Raw genomic sequence first — 24,884 nt, forward strand, 5'->3', positions numbered from 1 at the left:
CAGAAAGTCCTAAGTGACTCAATGCAGTCTTGGTTGGATGATCATCAGCTGGTGCCTAGAAAAATAAATCCCTACTTATAGTACTGCACAGTTAAGTCCAATGTGTTTGGGATTGGATGGGAGAGGGTAGTTCACTTTCCTTTCCTGGCATTGATTAGATAACCATTGGCCATACCAGTACCTATGTGGTTGTCCTCACCACAATTCTTGAACAATTTTATAGCCCTTTAGTGAGTGGTGATCAGTGGGGAGAGATTTTAAAGTATCCTTCAGAAATGTTAATAATGTTTATTGTAAGCAAAATGGAACAGCAAACCTGCTTCCGACCGATGCCCCATCTCACAAGCCTACTGTACGAGGTTGGGTTCCTTTAGAAACTTGGCTGCACAGCTCGCCACGCTGTTTTAGTCTAGGCTTACTGTGCATTGCAAGCCCAGAGAAAAATATGGGTAAAGTCTGCAAGTTTTATTTTCTGTGAGATCAGTACAGCCTGAATTTCACTCTTGAAGACATTGGAACCATAATTTCAGCCCAGTCTCTGGTAAATTTATTGAAGTTCTAGTTAACACTAGGAATAAAAGAGTCCATAATACTTTTGCTTCAAAGGCAGTTGCTTTGTTGTCTGGTTTGTCCTAATGACAACACAATTATTCATGGTGTGCTATACTATTTTCCTTATGCAATTCTGTTGGTAGTGTGAGCATGGATGTTTGGTTACATTGAAACCCATACTTGCACTTCTAAATTAACCATTTGACTTTTCAGTTACTTTTGTTCAATTGTTTCACAATTAACTGGTTCAAGGTTTTGAGCAAAAAATTATGTTACTGCTTTAGAATTGAGCTAAGATATGAAAACAAACTTCCTTAATGAATATTGACAGTTATTACTACAAATATACAGACTTAATCTAATAAAGGCTTCAAAAGAAAAAGGCTGGAAAAAAATGCTAGTGGTTTTCAGAACTGAAATTTGCTATTTTTCTGCAGTCAGAGCTTGAATTGCAGGACGTAAAAATGTCCCAAGGTGAAGTTAATAAAGTGTCTACACTTTTAGAATTACACTGCTACAATTGCTGTTGTCTGATTCCCAAGGTGAGTTTGGATAACTTATCAGAAATCCATCAAACAAAAGTCTCCTTTCTTGTTATGGATTCAATGTATGGAACAAACATGCAAATGATCAGCGTGACACCTCCGGAATAGGCACGAAAGGACTGAGTATGCATTAGTAGTTAGTGGGAAACCAAACATATAAAGATGATTTAAGAAATGTCAGCCTTGTGCTTTTTGATATTGTCCAGGCATGAGAGCTTATATTGCTCCTTCTGCATATCTGTCCATCTAGCTGCCTCTGTTATTCATCCCTGTCTCCTGTTCTGCAGATGAACAGGAAACAGTTTGCTCTGCAGTCGAGGTCATGTATTAAACTAACCTGAGCATAATTTATGGTACTTGCCATGTTTGCCAATCTACAGGCATTGTTGACACCTCCCAGTTCAATATGCTTCAATGTATTTTCAACTATTTACTGTAGCTTGCATGCCTACCATTAAAATGGATAGCAAATACATTAGCCAGGATAACAAAATAAGACTATATTCTGTAAGTGCTAGTACGCTATATGAAATTTACAAGTAAAAATAAAATGGCTGTGCTAAGAGGACAGTTTCTTTAAATCACTTATTAAATACATTCGATGAATGAGGATTTATTATTTCAATGGTTTTATTTTCTTTATTGGAAATATATTGCAAGTCTAAAGCTGAAGTAACATACAGTGCAGAGAGGAGAAATATAAAAGAATTAAATTGGAGCACATTACAGCTGTCCTATCAATTTATCTTAGGCAAGTCCTTACATTTCAAACCCAGCAACAACAGAATGGTCATGCTGATCCACAACAGAAAACACTAATGGGAAGTTCAGCTAAAACAATTGTGGCATGTTAGCACAAACTTCACAAAATGAGAATCCAAAAAGACAGTGGAGTTTAAAGGATTATGGGGCTGGTTCACCACTGTAAAACTGCAGGTTTCAGAGTAGCAGCCGTGTTAGTCTGTATCCGTAAAAAGAAAAGGAGTACTTGTGGTACCTTAGAGACTAATAAATTTATTTGAGCATAAGCTTTCGTGAGCTACAGCTCACTTCATCAGATGCATTCAGTGGAAAATACAGTGGGGAGATTTATATACATAGAGAACATGAAACAATGGGTGTTACCAAACACACTGTAACGAGAGTGATCACTTAAGGTGAGCTATTACCAGCAGGAGAGTGGGGGGAGGAAAAAACTTTTTGTAGTGATAATCAAGGTGGGCCAATTCCAGGAGTTGGCTATGTAGACTCCCTCTTCAGGCCCTACGCTACCAGCACTCCCAGCTATCTTCGAGACACCACTGACTTCCTGAGGAAACTACAATCCATCGATGATCTTCCTGAAAACACCATCCTGGCCACTATGGATGTAGAAGCCCTCTACACCAACATTCCACACAAAGATGGACTACAAGCCGTCAGGAACAGTGTCCCCAATAATATCACGGCAAACCTGGTGGCTGAACTTTGTGACTTTGTCCTCACTCATAACTATTTCACATTTGGTGACAATGTGTACCTTCAAATCAGCGGCACTGCCATGGGTACCCGCATGGCCCCACAGTATGCCAACATTTTTATGACTGACTTAGAACAACTCTTCCTCAGCTCTCGTCCCCTAATGCCCCTATTCTACTTGGGCTACATTGATGACATCTTCATCATCTGGACCCATGCAAAAGAAGCCCTTGAGGAATTCCACCATGATTTCAACAATTTCCGTTCCACCATCAACCTCAGCCTGGACCAGTCCACACAAGAGATCCACTTTCTGGACACTACGGTGTTAATAAGCGATGGTCACATAAACACCACCCTATACCGGAAACCTACTGACCACTATTCCTACCTACACGCCTTCAGCTTTCATCCAGACCACACCACATGATTCATCGTCTACAGCCAAGCTCTACGATACAACCGCATTTGCTCCAGCCTCTCAGACAGAGACAAACACCTACAGGATCTCTATAAAGCATTCTTACAACTACAATACCCACCTGCTGAAGTGAAGAAACAGATTGACAGAGCCAGAAGAGTACCCAGAAGTCACCTACTGCAGGACAGGCCCAACAAAGAAAATAACAGAACGCCACTAGCCGTCACCTTCAGTCCCCAACTAAAACCTCTCCAACGCATCATCAAGGATCTACAACCTATCCTGAAGGACAACCCATCACTCTCACAGATCTTGGGAGACAGGCGAGTCCTTGCTTACAGACAGCCCCCCAACTTGAAGCAAATACTCACCAGCAACCACACACCACACAACAGAACCACTAACCCAGGAACCTAGACTTGCAACAAAGCCCGTTGCCAACTGTGTCCACATATCTATTCAGGAGACACCATCATAGGGCCTAATCACATCAGCCACACTATCAGAGGCTCGTTCACCTGCACATCTACCAATGTGATATATGCCATCATGTGCCAGCAATGCCCCTCTGCCATGTACATCGGTCAAACTGGACAGTCTCTATGTAAAAGAATAAATGGACACAAATCAGACGTCAAGAACTATAACATTCAAAAACCAGTGGGAGAACATTTCAATCTCTTTGGTCACTCGATTACAGACCTAAAAGTTGTAATTCTTCAACAAAGAACTTCAAAAACAGACTCCAAGGAGAGACTGATGAATTGGAATTAATTTGCAAACTGGATACAATTAACTTAGGCTTGAATAAAGACTGGGAGTGGATGGGTCATTACACAAAGTAAAACTATTTCCCCATGTTTATTCCCCCCACGCCCCACTGTTACTCAGACGTTCTTGTCAACTGCTGGAAATGCCCCACCTTGATCATCACTACAAAAAGTCCTGCTGGTAATAGCTCACCTTAAGTGATTACTCTGGTTACAGTGTGTATGGTAACACCCGTTGTTTCATGTTCTCTATGTATATAAATCTCCCCACTGTATTTTTCACTGCAGTAACTCAGTGGTGGATTAGGCCCTTCAATAAAGTAGGTTATGTCAGTTAGCCAAATACTATGCAGTAAGCCAAATTCAAGAAACCTACACAAGAATTCTGCTCCAGGAAGGAAAACTGCACATGGTTCTCTAAGGTTCAGTGAACATTGTGCTGTAAGGACACTATAAAAGGGGCTTCACAAGAATTAACATTAGCTTCCCACAGCAAGCTTCCAATGCAAACTCTAAAAGAAAGCAAGCCGATGCACAACGTAGACTAGAAGTGCGAGCCATAGTGCTAAGTGAATACTGCAGTTTCCCAGAAATGTTATTGCAAATAGAGGAATTCTGCTGCTATTGTTTTTGCTCACTTTCCCTGTCTTTCTGTGCTCATCTTCTGAGTTTTCTAGCTAAGAAGTTACGTAATACTTGCAGACATATTCACAGAGATTCTGTGATGTTTAAATTGAAAGCAAATGTTACAGAATATGTTTGAAAAGAGATTTTAAACCTGACTTTGAATGTTTGTGGGCAGAGACTTATCAGTGAGTATTCACATTGGAAACCTGACCCTCTATCACAAGCTTCAGTACTCACTGCTGGGGTATCTCCTTGTGGCTCATCGGGGATTAGCTAAGTGTTAACGGTTTCTGCTTTGACACTATAAAAAATGATTCCAAATGTGATGAAAGCCTTGTGAGGTGATGACTGTCAAGATCTGAAATACTTAATTAAAATAGGATGCTCTCTCATGAACATTCTCCAGAACCTGATATGAGACACATGGACACAGAAAAGATATGCAGTTTGAAGCCGACTTATGGAAGAAGAGGATAAGACTAGGAATTAATAGAAGCAAAAGCATAAGCTCTGTCTGCAGGAGATAATAAAGCTACATTTCCACATAGCAGGATAGTTTATTACTTAAACAGTATGTACAAATTCTAAACATGAAAATACCGAGTAACAGAATATCATACTCTATTTACAATTACATTTGTTTTTTACAAAATGTTTTTACAAGAAGCATTTTTGCTCTAAATAACATGACAGACACACACATACACAAAAATCAACCTTTCTGTATTACATACATAAATAAATATTGACTTTAAATGACAGTTATAGGAACATAATTTCTACAGCCAATTTGGGCAACAGACAAGTAGTTCTGTCATCTCTGCATTACAATATCATTAAGTAAAAAGGAAAAATTATTTCACATATAGACCTCTGTTAATTACTTTGTAAATTGTACCTTACTAATATATTCAGTAGAGCTAAGACAGTCATTACACTTCATGCCTATAACTGAACAATGAGTTTGGGCATGCAAAACCATATATAACCACCATCCACATCTGCAGGTATTCATTTACATTTTTAAATAAAGTTTTTAGTTATTTATTTAAACTACATGCAACAGCTTATTAGCATCAGATTCCAGGTTACAATGCACAAGTTTGCATAACAGTATTTATACTAATTGATGTTCACAGGTACTGATAAAAATGTCAGAATATACTTGGCATACAGGGAAAGAAAAGGAATTAATAAATATGTCACTATCACAGCTACCTTTACAGATACATAGGGCAAAAATAAATTTTCTAAGAGTGTTGTACAAGGGATTTAAAACAGTCTGGACCTTATCCTTTGTTCTTTAAGGCGCTGATTTAGGACAGCACTTAAGGGAGTGCTTAAATCCATTCCTATTCAAGACAGAAATTAAGCACATGTTTAATTTAAACATGTGCTTATGTTCTATTAACATCAATGCAGTTAAACATGTGCTTAAGTTCTGTCCTGAATAGCAATGCTTTCCTGAAGCAGGACCTCTATATCCAGAACTCTGATTGATTTCAGTGAGAGTCTTGGGTAGGAAAGGAATTCAGATTAGGCTCATGGAGTATGTCAGCCTCAATCCTGCTTCCACTGAAGGCAATAGTAAAATTTCCATTTGCATTCATGGCGCAAGACCAGACCAGTGTTTCTTTGATTTTGTGCGTGATCTTGCAAGGTACTAGTGCCACCTGTGAGTTGCTGCATTGTGCCCTCAACTCCAGATGAATGCTATGAAAGTTGAGGGTGTTTAGTATCTTGCAATGCAGCCCTTTTATTTGTAAGAAGTTCTTGTCTCCTTCAGCCATATTCCCAGTGAACACCACCTGGCACCCTATTAGTATGGTTCTACCTTTCTCCTTTTAAGTTTTAAGACAGAAATATTTTCTAGTTCTTGATCTGCTCTATCAAAAATTAACTGCCATAAGAAAAAAAATTCTCATTCTTAAACAGCATTCAATGTAAAAACTAGTTTCATATGCATAAAAAAAATGTTAGAGCAAAAATGGAATAATCCTATAATTTTCCATTAGCAAACAAAATATATGACATCCAGGATTTAACTGATAAATCAATCAGAATAGTATGCTAAGTAAGTTAGTAATATATGGGTGTAAAAGTGCAGCATACCTAGAAATATCCCACTATCCATATTTGATCTTTATTACTGAGAAACTGAGAAAAACTGAGAAAAAAAATCTTTAACTAAAAATCTCAAGTAGTGATTTCAAACTCCATTGCTGAATGCAATGTTAGCATGATTTAGGCTAGTCAAATAGGTGAACTGTAATATACCCTGTGCAATTCAGTAAATGAGGATTTATGAATTAGACACTAAGACCCACATCCTCAAGGTACTGAGGTGCCTAACTCCAACTGGATCTAGGCATAAAAGTCTTCAAATATATGATGTTAAATTCAAATAATTATATGAAAATGGCTGATATTTAAGAACAAACAAGATATAATCTAATGTCCCATTTGTTGATGGTTTGGTTGACTCTTATAATTTCAGGATCATTTATTCCCATGAAATTTCTATAGCTGAATGTTGAGTTGAGGAACTGATTATTAAAGAGCAAGATTAAAGTCTTAATCTGTTTATAAACTATAATCTGTTCATTCCACTCCCATGCCCTTCACCTTTTTCTCCAAGATATAAAGAGTCAAATCCTACTGGCCTTACTCAGGCAAAATTCAATAGCAGTTCTTCAATGACAGTTTTGCCTGAGTTCGGCTGACTGGTCCTATAATAAATAATTTATCTTTATATAAATATATAAAAACCTCCAGACTATTTTATAAATATTTGAATGAACTTTAGTCTCCTCCTGAAACATCCAATTAAGAAAAAATAACAAATCTAGCAAGCAGCTCAAACCATTTTGAGGAATATGGCATTCCACTCAATAATCAAGACCTTTCATATAATAATCAAGAGCTGTTAATTTGCCAATTTCTATCTTCTTGAATCCAAGGTTTGTCATAGATGTTGGCTTAAAAAAGACAGAGACACAAATTCTGCACTCAGTTGCATCAATGTGAATTCAGCATAACTTCGTTAACATCAGTCAATTTATTCTAGATTTATTCCAGCATTACTGAGAAGAGAGTCTGGCCAAAAAGTTTAGGCTGAATGTTTCAGAGAAACCTAGGGGAATTAGGTGCCACAATCTAACTCTCATAGCACTTTCCTAGCCTTACTTATGTCCTATGTAATTTAAATGTATAAGTGGTGCCAGGCATTGGTCCTATTCAAATTGCATAGACTTAGTAATTTATGTCTGAAGACCTGTGTACCTAGATGCATGTCAGATTTCAGCTGGGTGAAAATAGTTGACCTTCTGTCTACTGTCAGTTCCAGTTCCCTTCAAAGCTTGCTCACATTATGTAATAGGGAAGAGAAGTTGTGGTATGTGGGGTGGGTTTCTTTTTTTCGTTTGTTTTTTTGTAGTTCCAAAGTATGAACAGCTCTTAATACCTCGTAAAGTAACTATCCAAGGCCCAAGACTTGTACCCTAAAGACAGCTTTGTGAAGTTATTTGCTCCATGGGTGCATAAATCAAAAAGGTACCAGGAAAAATAGAAAGAGAATGGTAGAATTAATGCAGTAATCTGAGTTGTCTTTTTTTTAAAAAAAAAATATTCGAATGCTGGAAAAATTGAAGGAAAAAAATAGTCAGAAATTGCAATGGGGCTTTTGACTCTTGGTATCGTCAGCCTGGTCAAACCTTTTCTATATAGATGATCTGTATTTGAATTTCTTCTGTGCTATGCTATACTGAGCATAACCATGCTCTTTCAGTTTCAAGCACAGATATGTTTATCTTTTTATTTGGTGTTCTTCAGAATATTTATTGTTGTTGTGACAAAGAGTATTTCCACTTCTTGGGGTATCTCAGGAAGAAGTCAAGTACAGAAACTTTATCTTTAGTCAGATTTGGGTTCATTTTTGTGGTGCTTGTTGTTGGGGGATTCCATGAAGGTATTTGTGAATTTCAAGTTACAGAAAGCTTGAGATGTATTATCCTCATTTAAAGATGGGTAATAGAATTTGCACATGAGAATGCACAGACAGCAATTTTTTGGACAAGAGGTTGCGTCATCAGGATTATTTGTAGAGAGAAATTTCCCATCATTCTGATTATAAATCCAAGCAGTTTCTCTTTACTATTAAAGACTGTCTCTCTGTGTGGCAAATTACTCTGTTTACATTGCACAATAAGGTCATCTGCATTCCCTTATGGTTAAAAAACAGGGTAACCTTCATGCTTGAATTTGAAAAATGCATTCAAATAAATTACAAGCCAATGACTTCCAGACATCAATGTATTGTCACTTAATTCTATGAGTGGAGTACCATGTAGCCAGCACATCCATTCTGCTGTTCAAAAGATCCTCGGGGAAAATAGATATGCACATCAAAAAGCCAAAGAAACCCCAAAGTAACATAACATGTGCCTTGGAACGTTCATGTCTAAAATGTGAACATTCACTATTTAGTTCTCTAACAGGGAAAATACAGAGTTCCCTTCAAAATATTAAAAAAAAAAAATGGGGGAGATTTTCAAAGGCATGTGTCCAGCTACTACAGAACGTCAATGGAAGTCAGGCACCAACTGCCATTTGTGCCTTTGAAAATCTCCCTTGTTAACACATTTTGTTAAGGAGAGAACTTCATGGTACCATTTCCACACAAAATATAGATATATTACTAATGAAATACATCAGCTAGTATGATCTACTTTTTTTGTTGCTAAGTTAATAGTAGTTTCCATTGCAGACTGAACTGCGTGCATCTATTATTGCTACTTATTTGGTTGTGCACTTATTTTAGGTAAATGGAGATCTCCTTTAATGGCAAACTGCATTTGCTGTATAGGTTTAGCTGACATAAATTGGCTCAGCTCCACTGAGTTCAAGTGACAGATGCTAATTTACCCCAGCTGAAGATCTGGCCTCTGGCTTTCAAAGCTATGTATATATAAAAGAACAATGTCTCAGATATTGTTATAAAGATTAGCAAAACAAAACCCTCTGCTATTCACTGCACCCTTTCAATCTACTTTAAACCTAGGAAATAAAATGTTATTACAACAAACATACATTTGATGTTTCTCAGATGTGTTGAATTGGATGCAATCTTCACTTAGCAGAATAGGGGTGGTACTGTCAGGATAGTTGCTGTACATTTCATCCTGGCATTGGTACAAATACTATTCTTCATGCTTAAACTATGTAGAAGTAGTTACAAATCATACAGGATGATAACTTCCACTGGAAAAAAACGATTTATTATTCCTACAGATGTGAATTTTTCTGGTCTTCTTGTGAGAGCTCAGTTTTTCTCTCAGTGATTTGTTTAATTATGTGAAGCAGTCTAGTATTTTTCTGGGGGTGGCTTGTAGTGATGTGGATGGTGCTGTTTCAGATGAGACCCTAAGTAAAGAAGAAAGGGAATTCACCTTTGCTGTATAGACGATAAAATAATTAGGCCTTCATCACCGTACTATTTGAGAACCTCCCAATCTTTGACGCTTTTATCCCCACAACCCCTCTATAAGGCAGGGCCGTGCTGTTAGCCCCCTTTTACAGGCAGAGAACTGAAAGACCAGGTGACTTACACAGAATGTCTGCAGCAGAGCAAGACTAGAAGCGGAGTCTCTTACAGCCCAGTTTGCCACTGGACCATCCATCCTTTCAGTGGAGTAATTGCATACAAGGCCCTGAACCTGCAAAACACTCTGCCTGTGCTGACACACGCCCACGCACTGTTCATATGACTTCAGTGGAATTCTGCAAGGGTGGAAGGATCCAAGCAGGTCAATTATTTTGTCGGATCAGGACGAATTTCTTCGATATTTCTTGGGTTCCCATAAAATTAAGTTGCCTTATTCTAAATGCTCAGAAAATAGTATTTTGTTGTAAGCAGCTTCTTAAAATCTAACTGCATTAAAATGTGGGCAAAAATAAATGTAGGTAGCATTTATTGTCTAATGAGTAATATAATTTGCCTTTTTTGTTTATATTGTGCAATCAATTTACAATATTAACTGAAATAATGTGCAATGGCTTGGGGGCATAGTCTTTGTGGGGGAGAAGAAAATAACCACAGTTCATATATTACTATGTAAACTTCAGTTGAAATCAGTGGCAAATACTCTACAACTCAGGGCTTTGACTGGAAACATTGATAAGAACTAATTGTGCACCTCTTAAGTGTTGCATATAGGTCATCAGAAAGCCAGGACACGGTACAGGCTTTGGATCACTTCTAATCTAGTCTGGATTTCAAGATAACCAAGAAGTCAGATACTCTGTATTCTAAACCTTTGATTGCTGTAGAACCCTTCATTCCTAAATTCAGCCAGCGATTTACTACTTGCATTTCTCTCTACAGCACCTCTGTATCCCAGATTTCTTATCCACAGATTTCTCACAAAGCAATGCACTGGCTGTGCACACGTGTAGTTTCTTCGCTACAATACTTTGCAATGGCCTCGACATGACCCTGAAGTAATATCACCAGATCACTTAAACTACCTTTTTGCAGTTTCTCCCCTCCCCCCGAAAGAAAGAAAGAAAGAAAGAAAGAAAGAAAGAAAGAAACCTGGATTTAACAGGTTTTGGAGACTGATAATCTGAGCTACCATTTTAGCCTATAATACCAAATAGGCAGATTGTTTGTTTTTAACCTGAACCAATATTTGTGTAACTGAGCATTAGATATCATAACAGAGTATTTACCAATGTCCCTTGGTTAGCAGTTTGTGGCTCTGAATTTTTTTTAAGCCATTGTTTGTAGTAAACCTTGTGCAAATTTGCAGTGTTACATTAGAGGGAAGAAAGTGATTATGAGAAACACTAGCATTATTTACGCGCTAAATATTCTAAAATTATTGGGTTCACTTTCCTTTTATATGTATTTATATATGGGGGAAATACAACAAAAACTGTGCAGTAAATATACAGTGGATGCAATTAAGAAGTTCATTCTGGTTTCAGAGCCATTAAACGTTCCAGCAGGATTCTCCATTTTAGTTATAGGGAATATCCCTGGAATCCATAATATCTCTAAAAACAGAACAGTTTAAGACTACTCACTGTATAAAGGGTTAGAGCAGTAGAACCCCAGGACTTTGTTTTAATTGTTGTGGTAGACAATGTTTTAAGAGCCTTTCTCTGCATATACACTAGTCCAAATACTTTTATGTCAGGTCACAACACTTACTGTGGGATGAAGATGGCAGCAGATCAGGTGTTCGGAAAGATTTTATTGTAGCTGGCCCCTCCCCGCCTGTTGTCAGCACTTGCACTTCTAATCGGTAAAGTGTTGATGGCCTCAGGTTGGGGACAGTCAGCACATAATGATCCTAAAAATGTATGAATAGAATAAATTCTTATGTCTACCAGAAATAATAGACAATTGCTCCATCCGGAAATTGTACATTAAGTAGATACTTTTTTTTCCTCACATACATACTTTTTTAAAAACCGTGTTGCAATTCCCACAGCTTGTTTTCTTAAGGTTTTATATTAAAGATTTTGTACATTTATTATTTAGTTCACTACTCTTTTGGTTTGGTTAGCATATTCCTAAAGAGTTGGTATCAAAAAATACTTGGCAGAGCAAGAATTGGAAATAAAGCCAGTTCTCTGGTCTGGTCTACACATAGATCTTAGGTCAACCTAGCTACATTCATACCAATGAGAGAGGTAGTTAAGCCAACCGTGACCCTAGTGTAGACTCAGCTAGGTCAACGGAAGAACCCTTTGTCACTGTAGTAAGAGTCAGTGCTACCGTGGCACAGCTGTAGCCCTGAAGCTGTGATGTTTCTAGTGTAAACATATCCGTTGAGTTCACCTTTAGGATATTCCCCCCCTTTCCCTTAAAATACAGCTCTCCCTATAGTTAAGATTTCACTTGTACATTTTGTGATTCCACTTCCAGATACTTCCAACTTCAATTTTCTAGTCGGTTTCCTGAAATTAAAGTGTCAGTGCCATGAATGGAGTTTATTTCTAGGTTTTATGGTTTTCTTTCAGTTAACAAGTACATTGTACATCTCATAAAATATTTTATAGAAGCCAATGTCTGACTTTGGTTGCCATTGATTTGTAAACTCATGCCCTTTTTGAGTCAAGGGCAAGAGCCTCAGCTGGTGAAAATTAGTATAGATCCACTCAGCTACCCAGACTAATGATCTGGCCCCTAATTTTTAATCCCATTTTTGAAGTGGTGAGAGATGGAATATTAATTAACTCTGGGCCAGACTTTTTACTGCTTTGCAGCTTGTACGATCATTTACAGCCAGACAAATAAGTGCAGATTAGGTGTAAAATGAGAATGCACACTTGTAAATGACTCAAGGAAATACAGTGGAGAATCAGACCTTCAATTCAACTTCTTCCCAAGTTAGTTTGGCTGCTGAATCACCAGACAGCCATCCATCGGACTAGTCCTAGGACTGGACTAGTGGCATTAAACTAAGATCTGTGGAACCAAACACTGTACAAACACAAAGTAAGCTCCACCTGATAGCTACACCTAGCATTCCAGGAACTGGCACAGAAATTTCTTCTGGCAGGCAACAGACAGAGCATTTAAAGTGTACTCAGCTACTTGTCCTGATCTAGCTCACTGAAGTCAATGTAAAGACCACTGTCTTTCTTGGGCTTTGGATCAGGCCCTAGTTGCTTAGTAGCAATCTCTGCCTCTGGTGGAGTTGGCAACACCTCTTGAATATCCTCCCTCCTGCTGCTGCTACCATGGGAGGAACTGAAGCCAGCAAAGGAGCCCTTCCAAAGAAAAGGGGGAATAGTGCAAGTTAAGTCTTCTCCCACTTTATATGAGGAGAGATCTAGTTCTATTTTGAATTGCCATTATTTAACTGTTCCTATAAGGGGGGCAGGAATCCCCTCAAGTCCCCACCAGACCCTGCTTCAGGTCCTTGCAATGTCTTTCTCCCACCTCCTGAGAGATGTCCAAGGGGCTTCTTGGAGCAAACAAACTAAAGAAAAGTTCCCTCCCTTCTTTCTTCCCTTCTGGGAGAGGGGAGTCTGTGGGAAATTAAAGAGAAGGGAGGGTGACCTTGATCTCAGTCAGTCTTCCAGAGTCAGCCCTTTCAGCTTAGTCTAAACAGGGTCTACCTCCAGCCCCTCCATGGGACATGCTGCTCTGAGGCTAGGTTGCATAGCTTCAGGAGCAATGAGGCTTATTGATATCTCCCTCTCAGCTGGGCAGCCTTTTCCTCTTCCCCCAGTCCTTCCTGAGGCAGCTTTTCCCTTTTAAGCTCCTCCCTCCCTTTCCCCGCCCACTCCAGCAGAACAAGTCTCACAGCTGCATCTTGTTAGTGTTGAACAGGCCCTGAGAAACTTGTTAGTCCCCTCTCTGTTAGTGTGAGGATGTGTCCCTTTATACCTTGGTACACATTTGCAGAAAAGGGAGAAGAGCTTTATTTTCCATGAAGCATATATCCAGATGGAGCAGAGAGAAGGTTAATACAAAGGAGAGAGAAATTATCTTGCATTCAGGGTAACTCCACTAATTTTCTCATCCTGGAGAACAAAGAATTAACAAATCCTTACTATCCTGTGAACAGAGCAGCCTGATCATCAAAAGAAAAATATCTTCTGCTGCCTAGACGATCTTTGCCTTCATTAAGGCATATCTCAAATTTGGTTGCTAATTTGACAATCACACACATTACAATGTTTGATGTGTCATCAAGATGAGCAGTTGTACCGGACATGTATCCCAAACAAGGGGGAAAAGTGAACCCATTTCCTGCTCAGACACATATGCGGAACCAGAGAAAGCAATGGTGCCTGGCAGCTAAATCATGACTAAAAATACAAAATTAGCCATGCACACAAACATGCAATGCCCCCAGCAATGAAAAGAAAACAAACTTACTGCTGGCAGTATCTGTGATTGGGAAATGATGCTGTTGGGTAAGCTGTTTTGTCTGCTCTCTGTAGTAACCTCTGCCCAGGTGACTTGAAACCCTGTCATGGGCTGATGAAGATTTGCCTTTGATATCTTCCATGAAAAGTGACCAGTAATATTTACTTCCTGAACAATGAAAGAGGCAGATAGATTCTCGGGTTTGGCCAGCACTTTAGGGAGAACTGATGCTGCAAAAATTTGAGGCAAGAGGATGAGTTAAATTTTGAGGAACAGCTGAAATATTTCAGAGTAACAGCCGTGTTAGTCTGTATTCGCAAAAAGAAAAGGAGTACTTGTGGCACCTTAGAGACTAACCAATTTATTTGAGCATAAGCTTTCGTGAGCTACAGCTCACTTCATCAGATGCATACCGTGGAAACTGCAGCAGACTTTATATACACACAGAGATCATAAAACAATACCTCCTCCCACCCCACTGTCCTGCTGGTAATATTGTTAATATAGCTTGAGATCCCAGAGTCACAGTCTGCTTCTTGATGTGCATTTCTTTTGCATTTCTTTATCTAGTTTACTCAGGACTCTGCCAACTTGTTGCAACCTCTTTTCTTAAAGGTAAAGATACTTCTGAAGAGGGAACAGCATAAACTCTAATTTAGGAGAGTTTTAAGGTAACTTCTCATTATTGCATCTGGTAAAAAGTATAGTATAGTCCCATGGCTTGATTATTAACTGACTTGTATTTTGTCTGGTCACTTACCTGTGCAAAGTGAATGCAAAGTAGTATACAATCTGCCAATTCAAAATGGGAGCATTTTACACTCACTTTGGAAAGGTGTAAATAACTACATAAGGTGCAAAGCACTGGCAATTAAAACATACAGCCTTAGGCCTTGTCAGCACAGGAAAATAGTTTTGGATATAACCTAGGGTTTGAATTTAAACTGATACAGTTATTCCAGTATAACTCTCTGTGTGGACATTTATACCAGTATAAAAGTGCTTTGTTAATTTTAATTTTAATTTTATTTTATTTTTATATAGCTTATTTGGGAAAGGGGTTAAGTTAAACCAAAAACAGCCACTCTTACACTGGAATAAGAGTATTCACAAGGTGGATTATAAAGGTATAACTAACATTTGTATAATTCTATCTGTATAACTGATAAAACTTTCCAGCACAAACAAGTCCTTAAAAAAAGAATAGCAATATAAATCATAATACTGCTACAATATATACTTGAATAATCCCCTGAAATTCTTATCTAAGTGACAGGTTTCAGAGTAACAGCCGTGTTAGTCTGTATTCGCAAAAAGAAAAGGAGTACTTGTGGCACCTTAGAGACTAACCAATTTATTTGAGCATGAGCTTTCGTGAGCTACAGCTCACTTCATCGGATGAAGTGAGCTGTAGCTCACGAAAGCTCATGCTCAAATAAATTGGTTAGTCTCTAAGGTGCCACAAGTACTCCTTTTCTTATCTAAGTGATCAACCAATACTATGATAACCTTGTCATGTTGGTAAAACTACACCCCTATGTATTTAATTTGATTGCATTTGTAACAAGGAAAATTTTTGAAAGTGTTTGTTAGACGAATTTCCTACTAAAAGAATTCAATGACTCTTTAATGTTGAAAAACATTACTTACCAGGATATCCTGGTAATTACCTGGACATCCAGAGACACAAAAATAAGTCTCCCCTACTTATTCTGAGTCTTTCAAAACACATTTGAGAATTGCTTTACAAAACTTGTTTTTGAGTGCCTAGAAGTGCACTTGAAATCTACTCTGCAAGTGCTTCAGACCGTGACTTACCTCCTTCAGCAGGACAACTAATGTGCTTGTGGTTTTTTCCTTTAAGAGCAGAGCAAGGTGGTGTGGTAAAGAAAATACTTTCAGCCTTCAAACGACCTTTAGATCTTGCTGGCTGAATGGTCACTTTATATTTACATGAAAATGACAGGTCCTGAAGAATTATGTAGTTTTCCTAGACCAAGAAAAACAGTATATGCTGCGAATAAACCTTTTCTTAAAACCATAATGTTGGCATAAGATTAAATGGTTTTTTTTCCTAGTCAAGTGTATTTTTCTCTACATGATTAGCACATGCAAATGTGGTTTTTATTCAGAGAACAAAGCAAATATTGCCTATATTATTATTCAATTATAATCAGAAAACATTATTATGGTGGTTGGATACTTTCTTCAATCCTATACAATACCTTAGTCATGCTGCATCGAAGTAGCTAACTTCTAACACAAGGAACACTCCCTTGACATGATGGCAGTGGGGAATGGCAGTGTGAGGATGAAAAATGCTAATCCAATTAAATAAATGTAAGGAAGATTATTTAAACTGAGATGAAAGACAGGTTTAGTCTACATTTAAGAACTCCTTTTAATGTGCATACAAATCCCAAGAAGGCCTTATACATCTTTCCTTGAGGACATCCTATTTCCACCCTTTGATATAGCACGTTATTCCTCTAAGCAGAAAAGGATCCACAACTGAGCAATAAAACACCGTTATATGTAGAATGATATCTTTAAGGTAACAACTAAACAAGAGCCCTGATACTTTTGAAAATCCCCGCCTACATGTTTTTGTTCAAAGCAAGTTTAATAAGAGAAATTCTAGCCTCTGGTAAAATTTCCAAAAGTCACCTAAGTGACTTAGGATCTCCAAGTCTCATTGATTTTCAGTTCTTTACAGTACTTAGGTGTTTCTAAAATTTTTGTACTCTGTGTTTGAAAACAGCTGAAGAGTGTTAGAGCTAAGCTAAGTAAATTTTCTCATAACTGACATGGAAAGTGCATTAGAGAGACAAGGTGGGTGAGGTAATATCATTTATTGGACCAACTTCTGTTGGTGAGAGAGACAAGCTTATGCGCTTACACAAAGCTCTTCTTCAGGTCTGGGAAACTATCTCAAAGTGTCATAGCTAAATACAAGCTTTGAACAGATTGTTTAGCATAAGTAGTTAACACATATTTCAACATATTTTAACAGGCCACTTCACCTTGAATGATCCTTTAAAATATGCGTTAGCTACTTATGCTAAACAATCTGTTCAAACCTTGTATTTAGCTGTGACACTGTGAGTTCCTTTCCCAGACCTGAAGAAGAGCTCTGTGTAAGCTCGAACAATTGTCTCTCTCATCAACAGAAGTTGGGCCAATAAAAGATATTTCCTCACCCACCTTGTCTCTCTAATATCCTGGGACCAGCACGGCTACAGGAACACTGCATACATGAAAAGTGCATGAATAATGGATTACTCAAACATTCCAGTGCAGTCCTTTTAGAACAGCACTTGTAAACAAATCTCCACTTTGATGCTGAGGTAACTATTGGCATGAGTAAGTACTGTAGGACTAGGCCCCTTATTTATCACATCAGATTGCTCAGAATATATCGGAAGTAGAATATTACAGTATTAGAAGCTGATCCTGCAAACCTGACTCCTGTATTTCCTACTTAAGATTATTCAAGAGCCAGATTGTACATCTAGTAAAGTCTATGGGAGTTTTGCCATTGACATCACCGGAAGCAGGATCAGACCCAAAGGAAGTATGGTTTTCAGCATCAGGCCCTTTGCAACCATGTGTTTATTGAAGGTAGTTTCTTAACTATTTTAGCATAATATTCAATATCTCAATGTATTGATTGGAACTTACAAATAAACACAGGGTTTGCCAAATCAGACTAGACTAATCACTGTAAAATAATTTACAGGAAAACCAAAAAAAACATAATGCACCTGGCCAGTTGTGCAATGCTATTCATGGAGAGAAAAAAATCTTTCCTGACCTCTAGTGGCAATAAAACTTATTTAATTATATTAGCTTTCCCTTACCTTAGCATGCATAACTCCAAATGTTGTTACTGATTACAAAATTATCTATCCTCTTTTTAAATCCATGTACAGTATTTGACTCTCTGACAGCAGTAAATTACAACTATTCCCTTTGATTTAGTCTCACTTTACTTGCCATTAACTTCAGTGAGTTGACTTCTTATTATAGCACAGGGTAAAAAAGAAAGGCTGATCACGTTTTCTTATATTGAGTTTCCTTCATTATTCACTGACTTGACATTTCAGTAATGTAATATTTGTATAACATATTACTTGAGTAGAGTGATACTAGATTGGATAATACATTCAGTAGGAAGAAATGCCATTGCTAAAATATAATTGGGATATAATATTTAATTATAGAGAACTATAGTAATTTAGAATCTTTCTCTCTTCTATTCAGGTTCTTATACTGCACCACTCATCGACTGTAAGGCCAGACGGGACCACTGTGATCATCTAGTGTGACTTACTGCATAATACAGGCCATAAGACTTCCCCTAATTTAATTCCTGTTTGAACTAAAGCATACATTTTAAAAAAATCCAATCTTCATTTTAAAATTGCTAGTGATGGAGAATCACTGTGATATCTTTGCATCTTCCAGCGTTAATGTCTAGCATCTATAATGTGAGGCTCTTTTCTTCATCTCTTGCTCTTCTCAGGGGGAGCCTTGCATATGGATCCTCTCTATGTCTGAAAACAAGCCTAGCTGCTTATTTAGATTAATATTCAGTAATTGTATAGTAGTGGTTCCCGGGGTGCTAATCATGGATCAGGTCCCTGTTGACCTAGATACTGATAAGCATATATGCATTGTACAAACAGGTTTGCCTTGTAGTGTAATATGAACACTTCAGATACCCACGTAAAGCATTTGAATGCAGTACATTCATTTAGATTACCTTTCATGTTGGTTAAATCAACAAAGCCAAATATATCACTACTCTGCAGTGAAGTAAAAAAAACCCACTCCTACTGTAGCAATGACAGGTATAAAACATTCTGCATGCTATTACATATCACTTCCCTCTTCCTTTCCCACCATACCCAATGACTGAAAACCACTTCAAGTTAAGCAAGGGACTGAATTTCAACTTACATAGGTCAGGCCAGTTGCTTTTTCAGGCCCTTTAGTTTCATTGTGCACACAGGATTCTGGGAACCACTGGACGTGATATCGACTCATACTAGTGTCTAAATGAACAAAACAGCAATACAAAAAGGAAAATATACATTACAGTTATGCTTTAGCCATCTGCAGCTTTCCTGGCTTTTCTGAATATAAAACGAAGGGATTTTAAGAACTTTGGAAGTGTCAGTTCCTTGCTGCTCAAAAGCACTTAAAGTGCCCATGAACAAAAAGAAGAGAATATTAAACATGTCAATAACTTAATCCATGTGTGAGCACAGTAAGGATGAACTAAAAAAAAAAAGGGGGGGGGGGTAGCAGAAATTTAAGTGTTGATGAGAGGGAGAAAAAATCCCCATGGTATATGCTGCCAAATATCTTGGGAATGATGGGAATGACTCAGTGCCAACCATCTGTAACTGTTTACATTGTCAGAACATTGCAACGCTGCTGCATGGCACCATTCGGTAAAGCTGAGTTTGGACATGTGTGAAAATTTCCCTGAACCTTATACTTTCAGAATGTATCATGAAACCGCCTCCACATGTAGCCAACTGAAAATCTAGTCACAGCTCTTAGGAACAATACTAAAGGCTTGATCTTGCTCTCATTGAAACCAGTGGCAAAACTTCCGTGACTTCAATGGTGCAGACTTTACAACAGAAATTCCCTAATTATCAGAGTGATTTCTAGTAAAAATTCTTTGAGAGCTCCATACAGAATTGTAGTGGCAGGCATAAAATTTATAACCAATCCTCTCAATGCAGACTGTATGATAAAGCAGACTGGGGCAAAACAAAGAAAAATGAAGAACTGAGAAAGAAAACGCAACATGGTGGTACAAATGCATCTTGTTGTTTTCCTGGAGTATTCATATTTCTATGTATAGTGGATATAAACATTAAATGTCTATTATAGTAATTAACTTGTTATGCCAGAGTTACTCATGTCAAGTGCATGATTATGGTTTTCTGGAAGGGAAAAGAAATACCTTTGATGGCGTTAGGGTTGATCTGGCAATAGACTGCTATGAGCAATTTGGAAGCAGAAGAGAGGAATTACAAATTAAAGACAAAATAAGTGATCTTTGAAGCTAGCACAAATGGAGTTTGGTAAGAAAGACTGATTGGAAGTTTGCTCAAAATGGATTTTTGTAGCTGTTGTCTTCATAACAACATATATGTTAATTATTTTCATGACTGCTCTCGAAGCCCAAAAAGTTTTCAATAAGAAATGAATGAAGAAATAATCAACTGTGTTCTAATTATTTTCTTGCATATTTTTTTAAAAGGTAGGTGTTCTCACTTGAATCTGACCGTTGTGGCTTTGCCATTAGACGTACCTGTCAGAGGGAGATACACACTCACAATGCATCGGCAAGTAGGTCTCATCTGATTTCATCTGTTCTGAGTTATTTAATTATTTCCTATTCTCTGTTCGCTCCCTCTCCTGAGACAAACACATAGGACATGCAGTCCATCAACTGGCATCTAGAGACCTGAAAACTCAGTGCTATTCTATTAACCATCTAAAGTCTCTGCTGAATGACTGTATAGTGAATCTTCTTATTGATCTACTTTCTGATCATCAAAAATTTACTCTTTTAAAGTATACTTACACAAGGCAGACCACTTATAGAGCCATTCAAACTTTAAATTCAATACACTCTCTAGTCATTAGATAAAAGTATTGCTGTAGGCTTTGTCACAGATTGAGGGAGGACTGGTCACCTGTCCACCAAGAACCAGAGAAGACCACTAATATTTCAAATAGACCATTGAACACCTCCATATGAACAACCAGTGAAAGATGGAGCTGGACTTGGTGACCTCTCAAAGTTCCTGTCAGTCTTACATTTCTCTGATTCTATGAACCTTGAGGTTTCAAAAGTTTGCTTTGGTTAAGTATCCTAACTGACCAGTCTCGAGTTTAGCTAATCATCAGACTGGAAATCTCATGAAATTAGGCTTTCAACGCAATATTTAAATATCTTTCCAGGTTTTGGCCAGATAGGAAATTCTATGGGAACTGTGGGACTCTGTCCAGCTCCCCACCTGTTATCTGATCTTTCCACCTGGGCATACACGTATCCTGCTCACACCTCGTTCCTTCCTTCCTTCTTGCCTATCCATTCAGGCAGTGGCAACCTCTTTGTCTCTCTACATGGGTGGGGAAGCTAAGAAGTGAACTCAAAACACAACTTCCCAAGAGGCTTCCTGCTGCTGGATTCAAATGAGATTGTTGCTGGGCTGGTGTGAAGAAAGTCTGTAATATCTCTAATTACTACTCATGTTTTCTGTTGTTGTTTTTTTATCATTCACATTTCATATCCCAGTAACAACCTGATCACCTAGACATAACTGCCACACCAAAACCATATTCCTTTATTTTTTTTTAGTTTTACAAACAGTTATAATTACTTCAAAAACTTATCTCAACATATATATAACCAGTCATGGCTGGAATGCATGAATAGTAATAGATACAGTTAAGGTTACTCACTGTATTTCCATTCTAAAGGGCCTTTTTCATTGAGCTGATTTTCCTAAACTTGTTCGTTTGGGGATAAAACTTTCCAGGTCTTGTTTCTGGACATTTTTAGAGAGTTTGAGCAAAAAAAGAGTTCAGGCATTTTGGCTAGCAAGAAGATTGAAAGGAAATAGAAAATAATAACCCCCAAACCCACCAACACAAACCACAACTCTATAGCACATCCATGATTTCGGATAGAAAACTGAAATGTGGGAGGGAAAAACAGTCTCTAGGTTAGCAATGCACTTTTTCAATGGTTGGAGGGATGTTTTTGCTTTGGCAGAGTAACAGATATAAAAAAAAATCATGCTTTGTTTATGCAGGATACACGTTTTGTAACAACATCACCTTTAAAAATAACTATATCCTAATATATTTGAAAACAAATAGATCTAGCATAGCTGAGATATGAAAGCCAAAGTTTCTAGTGAGAAACTTTTCTAAACCTCTGAAAATACATTTCCTTTTTCTTTATTAGGGTGCTAACTGTGAGTGTAAATTGTATGACTCTAGGGTTTTTATCTATGGGTAGTATAAATCTGTGAGATTTAAACAATGCAAAAGAAATACCTAGTGTAGCTTTTCCCATCAGCAATGTGGATTGGTCCCTACTGAGATCACTACTGTACTTTTCTTTGGATTTTTTTGTTCATCTATCAGCTATAAACATGGAAGTAGTAATTCTAACTGATAATGCAATGGGCAACCAATTCAAGCTGCTTTTTAGTGTAATGGCAGAGTCACCAAGGCTCATGATTATAGACAGTTGAAGTTAATTCACTATAATCTATAGGCATGCCTGGAAGTCACATATGAAAAGTTGTTTGTGAAGTTAAAATTAGTAAGAATATCCAATATGCAGTAGGATTATTTCATTATCATAGCTAGTTTTAGCAGAAAGCCTTGCTATTCCTTGTAACTATAACTTCTGAAATTAAAGAGACTAACAAAAAGACTGCTGCCTTGCTACCTTGAATTGGGATGGATTTAAGCATGTGCTTAAAAGCTTTCCTAAATAGGTGCCCTATATCCATACCTAGATGCCTGAATAGAAGTGAGTTGATTTTCAGAGGTGCCACTGAAAAGTTTTAGATGAAAAGTCATTTAGATTTTTGCAAAAAGGCAAAAAACAAACCAACCAACCAAAGACATAACTTTCTGGGGTTTTTTTACATAAAACAAACAGAAAACAATTTTTTAACATTTTTAAACCCAAAAATGTCAGGGTTTTTTTCATTAAAAAAACTGAGTAATCAATGGGAAATTGTGACAAAAATGAAAAGAAGATTTTTTTATTTAAATTCCCAATGCCAAATAATTGGCATTTTTCAAACATCTTTACCAAGTACCCTTAACTCCTACTGAAGTCCTGGAGAGCTCCAGGAGCTCAGCAACTTTCAGACTCAGGTCATTTTTCTTCAGGAGCATAAATATGGATTTAGAATCCCAACTTTAGGCACCCAGGTTGGAATGCTTTGCCTAAACCATTAAAACCTTATTTAAATAAGGCTAGATATGGGTAACTCCAGACCTGTAGGCATATATCCTACATCTGCTAAATCTTGTAATCTCAAAACAGTGTTTGAAGCTCTTAGTTTTACTTTGAATACCAAAAGCAATTTTAGTTGATATTGTTACTACTCCTCAGCTGGGATTTTTGGTTAAAATGATTCTAAAGTTTATTGTAAAATAAACAAAATAATAGTAAAAAAAACCATACTAAAATAGTAAAACCTTAGTAAAATAGTAAAAAACCTTAACAAAATAAGTAACCTCTACTCATTTTCTCTGCCAACATATTCCATGTTTCTGTTCTGATGTGTTTTCCTCCTGACACTGGCTATGTGAATAATTTATCAAATGTGGTTTATTTTTTCTATCATGTTACTACAGACAACTTCTTTCTTTGCCTCAAATGCTTTTTTCCCTATGGTACAGTGTATGCTTTGCTGCTGAAGGGTGTCAGGTCAACAATCTAGGAAACTGAAGTCTTTTGCATAGCTAGAATAGGTATTGGGGTATAGCTTGGGCAGTAGCAGTATGACAGTCCCACCCCACCAAGTGGCCTCACTATTGTGCTGAGAGATGGCCTATAGAGTTAAAAGGGTATTTATCTCCTTGTATTTGAGCTCATGTGACCTCGTGGATACAGCACTGGACTGGGACTTGGAAATGCTGTGTTCTACTACCAGTGGTGACACTGGACTGCTGGGAGATCTTGGGCATGTCAGTTCATCTATGTGCCCTCTAGTTTACCCATCTGTAAAATGGGGTTAATGATAATGACCTCCTAGGTAAGGAACTTGGAGCTGTGTGGCTGAAAAGCATTATATATGAGGTGGTATTAGTATTATTATTATTTAGTTCTGTGCATGTTTGTTGACACATGTTGGTGCAAGAGTACTAATGAGTGCCAACCAGGATACTGTTGCTCTCCATGTGAGGATATTTGTTTATGAGCAAATGGACTGTGAAAACTTATTTGAAAGAGTCCATCAGACAAGGCTTGCTTGAACACAATGAACTTAGTGACAGGCTACGGCTTGTATGGCTAGCACCTCCAAAACTTTCACCTTAAGTTTTCAGAGTTTCACCAAAGCCAGTCGTAGTTTTCTGCAGACTTTTCTTTGAATTCCAATTGTCCCTGCATACCAAACTTCAATTGCCAAGTTTGCACACATTTAATGTAAATCTGTACAAAAGATTTACATAAAATTTGTTCAAATTTGGCAATTGAAGTTTGGTGCACAGGGAGAATTTGGCCCATTATATAGTTCAAAGCAGATTTCAACAAGAATAGCATAGTCTAGGATTTAAATCCAATGAAAACTCAAGCTTCAGCTACAGATCCCCCTTGTACACTAACACTGAACTGATCTCTGTGTTTGCCAGAGAATTTGGAACAATGTGGTGTGGGTGATAATTCACAGTGGAAAGAAATGTGCCTACATGTAGTTTAAAAAAAAAAAAGATCAAATGAAGACTATGAAACTAGAAATAAAGCAGCTTTTATTGGGGTAGCATGAAAAAATCTAATTTGGAATGTTTCAAGTACAAGTAAGAAATTTAAGCCAAATTAGTGTTTTAGTATATGATAA

General features: G+C 37.6%; 1 protein-coding gene across 2 annotated transcripts in view; it reads right to left on the bottom strand.

Annotated features, from left to right (window-relative positions):
* Positions 1-4,989: 4,989 nt before the first annotated feature.
* The window catches only part of ANOS1 (anosmin 1), a gene marked incomplete at its 5' end in the record, with an annotated part of 183,478 nt that continues 163,583 nt past the window's right edge, over positions 4,990-24,884 (bottom strand). Inside the window, 5 exons of one of the 2 annotated variants that reach the window (XM_084647311.1) lie at positions 4,990-9,794; positions 11,587-11,728; positions 14,272-14,492; positions 16,081-16,252; positions 19,225-19,319. In XM_084647311.1, coding sequence (XP_084503437.1) covers positions 9,736-9,794; positions 11,587-11,728; positions 14,272-14,492; positions 16,081-16,252; positions 19,225-19,319 — 689 coding nt within the window. In that variant the 3' untranslated portion in view covers positions 4,990-9,735. The remainder of the gene's footprint in view (positions 9,795-11,586; positions 11,729-14,271; positions 14,493-16,080; positions 16,253-19,224; positions 19,320-24,884) is intronic. The other variant, XM_084647312.1, reaches the window with a different exon arrangement.

Source organism: Lepidochelys olivacea (genome assembly GCF_965140295.1).
Source record: "Lepidochelys olivacea isolate rLepOli2 genome assembly, chromosome: 1".
Lineage (NCBI taxonomy): Eukaryota > Metazoa > Chordata > Testudines > Cheloniidae > Lepidochelys > Lepidochelys olivacea.